This window comes from Notolabrus celidotus, chromosome 11 (assembly GCF_009762535.1).
Source record: "Notolabrus celidotus isolate fNotCel1 chromosome 11, fNotCel1.pri, whole genome shotgun sequence".
NCBI lineage: Eukaryota > Metazoa > Chordata > Actinopteri > Labriformes > Labridae > Notolabrus > Notolabrus celidotus.
Window position 1 is genome coordinate 2,343,308 of NC_048282.1, and position 12,944 is coordinate 2,356,251.

Below are 12,944 nucleotides of genomic sequence, written 5' to 3' on the forward strand. Positions count from 1 at the left end.
AAATTAAAAGTTACACAAGAGCAACAGTTAGAACATGTTAAGGCGCATTTCGACCAAGAGTTCCGGGGTCTTTTAGCCCCCAGAACTACTTTACCCTGAACTAAAAGGTTCCTGTGCCCCCATTGTTGACTGCGTTTCGACCACCAGGTGAAGTCCCTGGTAGATTGTGCAAATCAGGCCAGTGATGTATGGAGGAAAAAAAGTAAGTGCACTACACCACCAGACCAGTAGAGGGCAGTAAAAACAAAGAGGAATGCCATTCATCACAGATGACACCATAGAAGCAGACGGACAGGCAGGTATCATTATGAGCAACACAACAGTTAGCCTGTTAGCATGAAGAGACTCAGCTGGTGCTGTTTTAGATGGTGCTATATTTCATCACAGATGGATTCACTGAATCAACACGTGAGAGGAGATAAGCGCAAGTAGCAAAGACGTTTCAACACGGCTTTAAAATCCTTTTGAACTCAAAAAGCCGTGGCAGAGATCGGACGGTGTTTTGGTTTAAACAGCGACCCTGTTAACTGGAGACTTTCAGACGGATGCATCCCTCATAAACGTCTTTAGACGATCATTAAATATCTGATGAGGATATTTTGAAATCTTAATAAAAACTAAACTAGTTTGCATTCCCAGGAACTCCCTCTGTGTTTCAACAGCTGTGTAAACTCCACAAACACTGACACGTTCAGCTGAAGGTCTCCAGTTTACAGGGTCACTTTTAAAACCGGAACACCGGAAGGAGAGATGCATTCACGGTGGGCTGAGAGAAGACTACTGTTACAAGCTGCTAAATCAAGAGAATCACAGCTTCTTCTTTTAAAAGTACACACACATACAAAAAAGATAGAACAAATAAAAACTAATGAAAGAAAGAGAAATCAAGTGAATCACAGATGTGTGTGATGTTATTGTGGACGGAGGGGCAGAATAAAAACACTGCGGTTAATCTACCAATCAGACACGTTAAGCATTGCAGGCCCTGCCCCTTGAAAGTCCCCGGACCTACCCCTAGCAGGGGCTTTTAAGGGGGGGAGTTATCTACCCCTGAACTAAATTTCGCCCCCGGGTCCACCATACGAAACGCAAGTAGTTCAGTGGTAAAGTTCAATTGAAAAACGACTGTTTAGCATGTCCTAAATGGTACATGCCTGTTTCCTGTAATCTTAACAAAGACAATGCTGAATGATTTTTTTGCAATACGATGGAACTAAATTAAAAGTTATGCAGGAGTAACAGTTATTACACGTTTCCTGTGAGAAACACTGACTGCTTTATTTGTTGAAACATCTTACTGAGCAGATATTAGTAACTGTGTCGTCAGAGCAGAGCATACCTTGATCCTGATACTGATGCAGGGTGCTTGGTTAAAATATGAATCTTTATTTCAGACAGAAGAGGGTGATCAACCTTCAAAGAAGGCAGCACAGAATATGCTTTTAAAAAAGACATGGAGGGGAAACATTTGAGTAACATCAGGGGACCACATGAGAGGCTTTGTACTCGTCAAACAGTCTCAATGAAACAAACCTGACCTGTTAATATAAAGTAATCTCTTTGGCTGGCCCGGCTATTCTGCTAAATGTTATCTGATGCAAATGGAATCGCAGCGTAGTACGCCGGATGTGGAGCATGGCACTGCTTATTAGATTACCAGGACACACAGTGAATTGATTAGCTGTGATAATAATGGATAATGTTCAGTTTAAGTACTAATCCATATCTGCAGACGCAACATGGCTTGAGCTCTGCCACACAGAGCTGAAGAGAAGTCTTTTTTTTATCAGATATTGTGCTGTATGCAAGAAGAGTTTGTCATATTTAAATTTTGCAAAAAATAAATTAAAATATGTGAATATTTAACATTTTTTATTCCAAAAATGGGGAAAAGTTAGGTTATTATTTTCACTTTAAGTGATATATTCACTCAAATGTACTGTAGAAGTGTCCTACTGCTGTGTTTGGATTGCATAATACTGAGTAGGATTTCACTTTATTATTTAATCTCTCCTTATATGCACTATTTGTTTTCACAGCATTCTGAGCTCAGTAAATGCATGTGACATGCTAATGTGCATAAATCTGGTACAGCCGTCAGGCTAAGTCATGTTAATGTTGTAAATTGAATCGGAGAGTAGCAGGGTTTTCAGGTGGGACTGTTTATTAGATTACAAGGATGGAGGGAGCATTGATTAACTGGGACAATAATGGAGAAGATGGTGAATATTAATATAAATAGGGAGCTAATCCATAATTCATGGGGAGACAAACAATAGCAGGACTGGTCCATTAAGCTGTGGAGATGAAGGAGTTGCAGAGTTTTTTGTTGCATGTTGCAAACTCGAGGGTTAGTTCATGTTTCAGGAATATAAACAAATATCTTCAAATCAAGCCTGTTTTTTTTTATATGCAGATTTTAGTGAGAGCATAAAATCTTCCATTTATAAGCCGAGGTTGTGTTTGGATTTGATTATGTGCTGAACTTCTTGTTATGTTTTTCATTTTGCCCTACAGGAACTCCCTGTTGGTTTCTTACAATTAATTAACATCATAATTTATTGCACAGGCTTCTCGCATGAATTATGTCAAGCCAAGTGGGGCTGACTATATGTGCCCGGTGTGTGGGCGTCGACATATCTACTCTTGTGATAGAGTATGAGTGTGTGTACATTAAGGTGTGTGTGATTTTGTGTGTGTTAATCTTTCACAAGTGCAGTCCAAATCCCTGAGTCAGAGGCTGATCAACTCCTCACTCCTTCTACTCCATTAGCACCATCCTACATTATTAGCCTGTAGTACTCACTCTACCTCATGTGCACACACATGTACGTGCACGCACAGGGTCACGTGTGGATCACCAGAGCAGAGATCAGAGCTCAGTCTTTAAGATGAGGCAGAGGCAGCGGAACTGTCAATACAGTGAGGTAACTTAAAGCTGCACTTAAGTAAGCCTTCATGGCATGCTGTTCTAAGAATAATTAACACATGTGTTAAATTCAATGCTGACTCTTAACTTGGTGTGGGACTTTGTCAACAACCAAGTGAACTGGCAGGTAAAACTGAGAGGGGCTTTTGCCTCATATCTGCAGTAAAGCTTGCTCCTTCATGCATCATTCATCATTTCACAGCATTTCTGAGCCAGATGAAAGTTTCAGACTTTGTCATTTTAACTGAGTCTCAAGATGGATTGATAAACAAGAGACAGGGTAGTCCTTTTGTTCAATACACCTACTTCAAACACAACAGCTCACTTTTCTGTAGCTTAAACTTCTGCATATTTAACTTTGTTATTTTAGAGTCGGAAGTTTGTGTCACTATTGAACTTCATCTTGTCTTGTTTCATTAACACATTTTGTCCCCTATGTATTTACAATTGATCAATACTCTGTTTACATTAGAGGGATGAAGGAAGTCAGATAAAGATTGTTTTTGAACACTAAATTATCATTGATAATGAAAGGACTTATTGAGACTTATTGATAGCAATGGGTGCAGCAAACACAGGAGACCATCACAGCCAAGCAGATGATAACCTGCACTAGAATTGGTTTAAATGCTTGATCGCCATCAATTATCTGTATGCATTTTGGCAATGGAAGCATTTTTTCACAGCTTTGAATAAATGAAGTTGTTTTATTTTATTCCCTCATGTTTAATGTCTTTTGTTTCCTGTTTTACTTTGGTACTCACCCTTGTCTCTGGCTGTTTTCGAAACCACCCGCTACAGATTACCTTCAAACGTAGTATACTGCATACTGAGTCTGAAGGTAGTCTGTAGTCTGTCTGTTCTGTTGGATCTGGTCTGCAGGATGCTGGGTCAGGTGTCGCTGGATTTCTGGTTTCAGGAAGCGGAAGTAAACAACGTCCAAGCTGATAGATAAACTGCTTCTTTAACATCACTTATGATTTAAAAAGTTAAGAAGTGGTTTATATGGAATTTAATAATTTTCACAGCACCTAAAAACTGAGTGCCCCTGCCAAAAAAGAGGGAGAACGTTAGCGCTGTGCATTGTGGGAAACAGTACATGAGGGAGACTGTTCTGCTGCAGACTGAGACATGTTCCTGAATCAGTACAACATCTGGGTAGTTTTGGCATACTGCAGGTTTTGCTCTTGTTCACATACTACATACTGAATTTAGACTGAATCAGTATGAACTGCTAGTATAGTAGGAGGTTTGAAAACAGCCTTTGTCTCTCGCTTCAGGGCTGATGACCTCCTGCCCCTCTGTGTTTCCTGTGAAACCCTACAATGTGCCCCACCTGTGTCTTGTTGTCTCCACTTCCCAGTGTATATAATCTCAGTGTGTCGTGTGTCCCCCCCCCCCCCCCCCCCCCCCCTGTTTGTCTCGCAGTCAGTTTTGACTAATTTAGTAAGTTGGACTTTGCCTTTCAGCTTGTGATTTGGATTCTTCTGCCTGAACATTTTTGACTCCCTGGCTTCAACCTTGAACTGTTAATTGAGTTGAGCACTTGAATCCAATTTCTTGGTTCAGTCTTCCACATTTTGTTTCATTCATCCAGATGAGTAAGCAAACTTTAAACACCAAATTAAACTGTTACCAGCATCATAATATCTGGTTGTTGTGTGATTGGTTGTCCGAATCAATATTCCTACACTGGACTCAAGTTCTACCATACAACCATTTCAGAGCAAGACGATCTTTACAGCAGAAATAAACATGTTTACAGCCTGGTTTAAAAAACAAGTGTAGTCTGGATAGCTCATTTCTTGATCGGCACACACTGTACGGGGGGTGAACTTTTCTTAACGCAGCAGTTTCTAAGATATTAAGATTACGAGTCTTCCAATGAGAGGCACAGCTGACTTGATTGACAGGCGGGAACACTGTAGCTGTTGGCGAGGAGGCTCAAAGCCCGCCTCTTTACATCACAGTAAGTTATGTTGAGTTCAGCATTTCCAATATGGCTACTGGCGCCGCCGATTGGCCTCAAAACAGCGCTTCAGGTACAGATGGGTGACGTCACGGATACTACGTCCATATTTATAGTCTACGGGTGGTAGTCATCTTTGGATTGCAGACATCATCATGTCACCAGTCAACATAGTCTAGTTGTTAGTCTTTGGATTCTAGCAGCAGGCAGATCTTGCTTATTGGCCTCTTGAGGACACTGGTGTGTGTTTTCACCTTTACAGCTCACACCCGTCCTTTAGAGTCTGCTATATTCTCTGTAACAGTCACTGCTCTGCAATGGATGCTAATTCCATTGCAACGAGCATTCAGGTAACTGATGCAGGTACACATGGATGATTGTGGTACCAGTGTTCTTTCCCACAAAAGCAAATAAAAAGGTAGACACAACAAAACATCCACTGATATTTGCTGAACCTAGCAGAGTGTTTGTCATATTGTCTGCCCATGATGTGTCTCCGGACCAGACATCAGCAGGAACCATCGGCTAGCAGCATTGCTAACACATCAGATGTTTAGCCTTGTGCTTCTGCATGCTGTGCGGCAGTGTTGTCGGTCTCAAGTCTCTCCTGTCTGCACAGTGAGTTAATATTTGTCACCAGGCGCTGACGCTGCACTGATAGTTTGAACCTGTCACCAAAGGCGAGCGTCAAACTCCTCTCAATCACAGAAGACCTCTTAACCTCCCCCTTTCTCCTCACCCGCCAAGCGTCTCTGAGTAACTGTGAAGTGGCATTAATCCGTCTTTTCTTCCTGTACCTTTCAGTCTCTGTTCCCTCCATCAATATCTGAATACTAAACACTGTGCTGTTTTTAAATCACACCTGAGTAGAATGAAGCTGCACACACATAAACACACAATCACTGTCACGATGCGTGTGTGTTGCCTCGGCACGTTATTAGTGATTATGTCAGCGCCTCAGGAAGGAATTACTGCCACTTGCTGAGCTTTTACACTCACTCTCACAAACACTCACTGAGACCTCCAGCACAATCTACATACAACACACACATGGCTTCAACATGCTCTCATTCTTTTGATCATTCATCTTTAAGCTGCAAACATCAATGAATGTAAAGTTTAACAGTGCCGTCGTGTTTTTCTCGACTTTCACAAGATTTTCTAAAGGATGAGTTTTGGTTCTACGGCAATTTCTCCCAAGCTTTTATTCTCTCTCTTTCTTCCTGACCTCATTTATCTCTCTTGCTTCAAACCATCTCTCACTTCTTCTATCACATTCTCTACACCGACTCGTTCACTTTATTCACTCACTGCACTTCAACCTAATTCAAGCCAAAGGTGCATTATTGGCACAAAAAACAAAAGTAGCTTCTGAAAAGAGGAAAAGGTCTCTGTCTCTCTTTCTCCCTTCAGCAATAGGCCAGAGCAATCTCTCTGCCATCTGTCACTGCTGGATCTGTTTCCAGACTCTAACTTTACTCGTGTTTGTCTTGTTGTTTATCATCTTAACCTGAAACATTAATCAAAAGTGACATCTGTCTGCCTTAAGAATTAAATTAAATTCATACCCCATTGCTTACTCGCTCACTATAAATCAGCATTATTTGATTATTGATTCCATTTATGCGGCTAGAGAACAACATTAATCTTCTCTGTTGCACACATTTACAGGGACGAGGGTAGGACAGACATGAGGAGAAAATAAACCATCCTGCACATTCACCCGTGGATACACACACTCCTGACTTACCTCGGTGAGGTGTGGGTTGGGGTTGAATCCACACTGGTTACAGACGGTAGACTTGCACTGGGTGCAGGTGTTGTAGTTGGGTACAGCCGGTGGGTTGGTCAGCTCTGTGGTGGTGCACAGGGGGCACATCCTGCTGCTCGGCATTGGTGCAATCTGCGGCACCGAGTAGGGTGAGGTGGGTGTCACGCCGCGGTCAGGGGACACTGACGGAGACCGGCCTGTCCTGGAGCCACCGGAACCGCTAAAGTCAACTTGGAGATTTCGACGAGAGGCATGTTGGCCAGGACTTTGACCTGTATGACCCCCCATACCGGACCCAGCTGGACCGTGACCCATCCCATGGCCAGACCCCGGAACCTGCCCCATACCGTGCCCCTGGCTTGACTGCATATGTCGGGGAGAGGATGGACTCTCATGGGTTGCTAGGCGGTATGGCTCGCCAGCTCTGGATCCTATTCCTCCACCTGAGCCCATACCTGCTCCCATTCCTCCCATCCCTCCTCCTCCCATTCCCCCCATCCCTCCCATACCTCCTCCCCCCATACTTCCCATCCCACCTCCTCCCATACCTCCCATCCCACCTCCTCCCATACCTCCCATACCACCTCCTCCCATTCCACCCATCCCACCTCCCATACCTCCCATACCTCCCATACTTCCTCCCATACTTCCTCCCATACCTCCTCCCATACCTCCCATTCCACCTCCTCCCATTCCTCCCATCCCACCTCCTCCCATTCCTCCCATACCTCCTCCCCCCATTCCTCCCATACCTCCTCCCCCCATTCCTCCCATACCTCCTCCCCCCATTCCTCCCATTCCGCCCATTCCTCCTCCTTGGCCTCCTTGTTGCATGCCAGGTTTGGGGCTACCCACTGAACCCGTTGGAGCCCTGTAAGAAAGGGACAAAGCAAAAGAAAGCATAATTAGCGTCAGGCTACATTGCTATGACCCAGTAAGTGGTAAACAAACAATGTCATCTGAGCGTCAGATGGAAATGTCATTTTTTCACTCGCTGCAGCACTTGAAACATTTTATGAACTGTTTCTGTTGTAAGCACATCGCCAACAGTTCTGATAAACAGGGCACAAAAATAGATCCTTAAATCAATAATAGTAACCAGAGCCGTTTTTTAAATCATGTTGATGAATTGACTGTTTGCTCAAGACCGTCCCTGAAACAGCGTCATCGTCTAAAACTGTAACAAGGCATGACCGGATCACAGTCACAGCTGGTGGAGTTTTCTCCAGGTGGGGCTATAACTCCAAAATAGTCCTGCTTATTATCCGGCCACTAACTTAAAATACAAACACGTTATCAAAAACATCATAAAATATTATGTTATTGATTTAAAATGATTTATGTTGACATTTAGTTTTTTTAAATAATCCCAGTGATTCCACATCAGTTAGCGTTCCATGGTGATGGATTCTTATCTGCCTGTTAAATGTGTCTGAACTCTTTTCAGTGGATTGTTTTGTCATGATGTGCGATCAGTTTGCCTCTGGTGTTGCTCATGTTAGTGAATGTTAATAACCGCTGTCAAGGTGTTGTCAAGGGGTTTTGACCAATCAGAATCAAGCTTCTTAAACAACCGGAAGATCAGTAAGAAAGCCAGGTAATAAGGTATCACATCTAAAAAGTGCTTCAGATCAGTACTACCTGTCTTAATCCATGCTGGGTCGGATTCTGATGTTTGAAAAAGGAGGCAGGGAAAGCAGAATAAAGCATTAGCCTCACTTCATGCAGTTAGCCAAGCCTTGTTGCTAAAGCAGGTCCTGGTTTAAAAAGACCGGGTGTATTGTCTCCCTCTGTCTTTGGACTGCTGATTAATGGTGATGTTGGACTGATCAGGTCCGCTCTCTTTCACGTGGAGCTTCTCCTGGTACGTTCTCCTCTCTAAAGGTGATGTCTGAAGTGATTTCACTGAATTATTTCATTTCTCTTTCTACATTCTGCATCTCTGTTCGATCGTCTCCAACTCCTGCGGCTCGACCGGGCTCAGCCTGTCGATCAGCTGCACTTTATGACAGACGGCTGTGACGTCGGCTCCATCCAGCTGCATTCAGCTCTGGATGCAGGGAAGGTGCGCCCAGACATGGTCCTATCTCTTGTATTGAAGAGGAGCTACTGCGCATGTACAACTTTTAACCAGAGTCTATGGACAAAGATTTCTGCACCCAGGACGAAAACACGTCATCAATCAGACAACACGGATGAACCAAACAACTTTACTCATCATTAACTATATCATATTTATCTCGCTCATCTGAAAATATATATACATATAGTTCAGAATATTATTTTATTATTTCATTTTAATTTAATTTGTTTATGTCTTATTGAAGGTAATGCTGTGGGGCATAGCCCTAGTGCCCTCTATTGTCCAGCCGCTACTGCCGGATCAAGCCCTGGATTTTTCCAAATGTAGTCTTTGGTTTTGGGTGTAGACCATAGGGGTCAATTCAGAGGATGCTTTGAGTTGCGAGCCCCCGTAAAGAAAGCCAAAACCCAGGTATCATCATAAATGGATCATTGATTTGCTAATGAACTATCATCAAGCAGGTATTTTGATTCACAGTTATATATCTGTCTCATGAAGCTTTGAGTGATCATTGAAAATGGAATATCAGGTATGTTCAATGATCAATCAAAACAAGTGGGGTTTTTTTGCTTCTCCAAAAGCATCAAGTCTTGTTAGGTTTTGAGCATCCATCAGTATGAACACAAATAGGCGCTTGAGCATGGAACTGGAGCATAAACCAACTCTCGATGGAATAGAAACACAAAACAAAAATTGTGTTAAGATTAACTACAAAAATTTGCATGTTTATAAGTGGTCTACAGCAGGGTTTCCCAAAGGGGGGGACGCGATACACAAATGGGGGGTCGTGAGATGTCCTCCAGAATGTTTTTTTAAAGTCATCTAAAAATATTTATTATTATATTATTGTTTATTTTTGTTTATTTACCTTGTTTTCTTATGTGTATCTTCATTTTTGTTTGTACAGTTAATTATTATTATTTATTTATTATCATTCTTTTTGTATTCTTTTGTATTTTCTCTTCTCTTTGTTGTTGTTTTTTTTTTTGTAATTTGTTAACTTGTGGTGAACAAAGAAATACTTTAAAAAAAAAATGTAAAGTTGAATGACAAAAGTTATCTAAATATAGTACATTTTACCCATTAATAGTAAAAAATATAAACAAAAAAAAGTAGCTAAACTTGAAATAAAACTTTGAAAATAGAAAGTGTAATGAGTTTTCTGCCTTTCTTTGTTTCCAGATGACTCCTAAGTTTAGGGTTAGTGAACAGTGAATTATCAAAAGCATCAGTAGCAGCAGGTTAATTCATAACAGCACAGGAAACACAGACACATGCTCATATAGGTAGGGTCATTTTCTGCAGACCAGCTAAATGAAGACACATTAAATCACTTTGAGGGACAGTGGGGGTCACAAATCTTTGACACCTATATTTTGGGGGTCGCGGGCTGAAAAGTTTGGGAACCCCTGGTCTACAGGAGTAACCTGGTGTTGCCAGGATATATTATTATTCTCTGGGTACACAAATTATAGGGGATAAAAAGCATAGTCAAGACTAGCACGACCACTCTGTAGTTTTTCCTCACTGCTTAGGACCTTGGTGCTATCATGTCAGGGAAAACATACATGTTTCAGTAGCTCTGCCTTAACTAACTCAACTCAGTAAGAAAACGCTGTTTAATATTTTTTCAAACATTTGAAAACCAACAAATCTATAGACATTAGCTTTTTGCTAAAATAAATATGAAACCATGCTAATGTTTGACACAATCTGAAGTTATTTCAAAAACAACAATAAATATTTAAGTCAGCACGTCATCCATTATTGGCTTAGGAAACTACATAATGTAAAAACTTAAGAGTCAAAAACAACAATAAGTCAAAGAGGAGCATTTCATGTCAGGATCATAGATTCTGTTGTGTTGTAACTGTTTGAGAGACTGACAACAAGCCACCAAACTGTGATGAATTCAACAAAATCACGACACAAGCTTTGTGTCCGATTTGACTACAACAGCCTCATTGTTGAATGTAATTATAGATTTGATAAATGTAATTGCGCTGCTGAGGCAGGGTAAATATAATGAGCAGTGTTGGTTGGTGCCATTCCACTGTTTAATGGAAAATTTATCTTATTTTATTCAATGTGTTATTAAATGAATGAGCACTGCAGGAGAATTCAGCCAGGTTATTGTTACTATATTCTGACAAATTCAATTATCTTCTCCCTGCCAGAGAAGCAGCAGCATAAAAAAACATTAAAACACAGCAGAATAATTACTCTTTCATTCATTTGTTGCCGCTTAGCTCCCTGAAAAGACCTCCAAACTTCCACGGGCATCAACAGATTAAAGCGGGACATTAGAGGCTGCAGCGAGACAGACAAGGCAGCACACATCTACACAACATTCAATCATCACACCCTAGGCAGGGCACACGCACAAACACACACCTGAGGGGAAGTGAATGGGTACCAAACTCTGCCTGAGGACACTTATTAATATGACAACTTGAAGTAAACAACAGTATCTTTAAAAGTATTTTAACTTTCTTTAATCTTGATGAAAACAAATTAACTCTTTCTTTATGTGACAAATTTGTCTGAGAAAAAAATTTGATTTTAATCTGAGCATAAAAATCAGAACAAAATACACCAGGTTTGTAAATGAACACAACACCACTGTTTTCATTTTTGAAGTTTTGAAATGTTTTTGTTTTTTTTCAATCGTTTTGGCCTTTCTGTTTAAGAGTGCGCCCCATGTATAGATCGCAGCGGTCACTGGTTGGACTCCCAACCACGTTCCTTTGCTATGTCTTCCCCCACTCTCTACTCCCCACATGTTCTGTCTCAAAAAAACCTGTTTATATCAAATTTGTGACTTTGGGTCTAATAAAGGTGAAGGGTGTTCTTCATACTGTGTATGTTTTTGAAACAACCTGGTGCAATTGTATCCGTGCAATAACCTATCTATTCATCAGATAGAAGTGTAGCTAGTGTATATACATCTGTAATAGTTGCCATATTTTATTTGATTTTATTTTACCTTTATCATTGCTATTATTATTGTTATTATACTTTTTAACTATGTGGGTACATTGTTGTTTTCCCCTGTCCTGTGTTGTAAGCTGCTGTAACAAAAGAATTTCCCCCAATGGGGGACAAATAAAGTATATCTTATCTTATCTTATAAATTTATGTATTCATCTTCTTAATTTAAACTTTATTCTTGTATATTCACAGCTTTGTTTGCAAAAAAAAAAAAGTATATTTGTTCTATAATGTGGCCCTGGTGCTCTGTTGTAGAACTTAATTCATTTTGTTTCAATTTGTTTCAATTCAATTCAATTCAATTCAATTTAATACAATGTAATTTGATTCAATTTGTTTCAATTCAATACGATGTAATTTAATTCAATTTGTTTCAATTCAATTTAATACAATGTAATTTATTCAATTTGTTTCAATTCAATTTAATACAATGTAATTTATTCAATTTGTTTCAATTCAATTCAATTTAATACAATGTAATTTAATTCAATTTGTTTCAATTCAATTCAATTTGTTTCAATTCAATTCAATTTGTTTCGATTCAATTCAATCGAGCAAAACTGTGGAATTTGTCACTGCTCCATCTCATGGCATAAGCCGATATATGCATTTAGCTTTTGCTAATTTTTAACTCTTGCCAATATTTGTGCCTTTACCTTGAGTAGTGTCACTTGAATACATCCTGCACTTTTGCATAACTCCAAATAATTTCAATTGACTTTGATTAAAGCTTCTTTTTAGTGATTTTTTTGTATATTATTTATCATCTTTATTTGCAAATAAACATACTTTTTTGCTCTATATCGTGTCACTGATACTCTGTTGTGGAGTTTAATGTAATTCAATTAAATTTAATTCGATTCATTTTAATTCAATTCAATTTGATTCAATTCGTTTGAATTCAATTCAATTTGATTCAATTCATTTTAATTCTAATTTTATTTAATTTTATTTTATTTAATTTTATTTAATTTTATTTTATTTGAACTAAACCACTCTGGAATTTGGCACAGCTCCATCACACAGCAAAAAGTTGATAAATGCACACAGCTTCTGCTCATTTTTAATGCACATTTTTTACACAAGTCCAAATAATTTCAATTGGATTTGATTAAAGCTTCTGATAGGTCTTTTTCATGGTTATGAAACAGACTGAAATCACCACTGGTACCTCAATACAACCTACAAAAGCAAACAAGTT

The 12,944-nt window shown here is 39.8% G+C and overlaps 1 protein-coding gene across 1 annotated transcript in view; it reads right to left on the minus strand.

The window, feature by feature from the left end:
- bsna (bassoon presynaptic cytomatrix protein a) overlaps positions 1 to 7,837 on the minus strand; it is a 226,481-nt gene extending 218,644 nt beyond the window's left edge. The window contains exons 1-3 of the mRNA XM_034696727.1: positions 7,818 to 7,837; positions 7,218 to 7,540; positions 6,649 to 7,181 (exon numbers count right to left, since the gene is read on the minus strand). Coding sequence (XP_034552618.1) covers positions 6,649 to 7,181; positions 7,218 to 7,540; positions 7,818 to 7,837 — 876 coding nt within the window. The remainder of the gene's footprint in view (positions 1 to 6,648; positions 7,182 to 7,217; positions 7,541 to 7,817) is intronic.
- Positions 7,838 to 12,944: the final 5,107 nt, after the last annotated feature.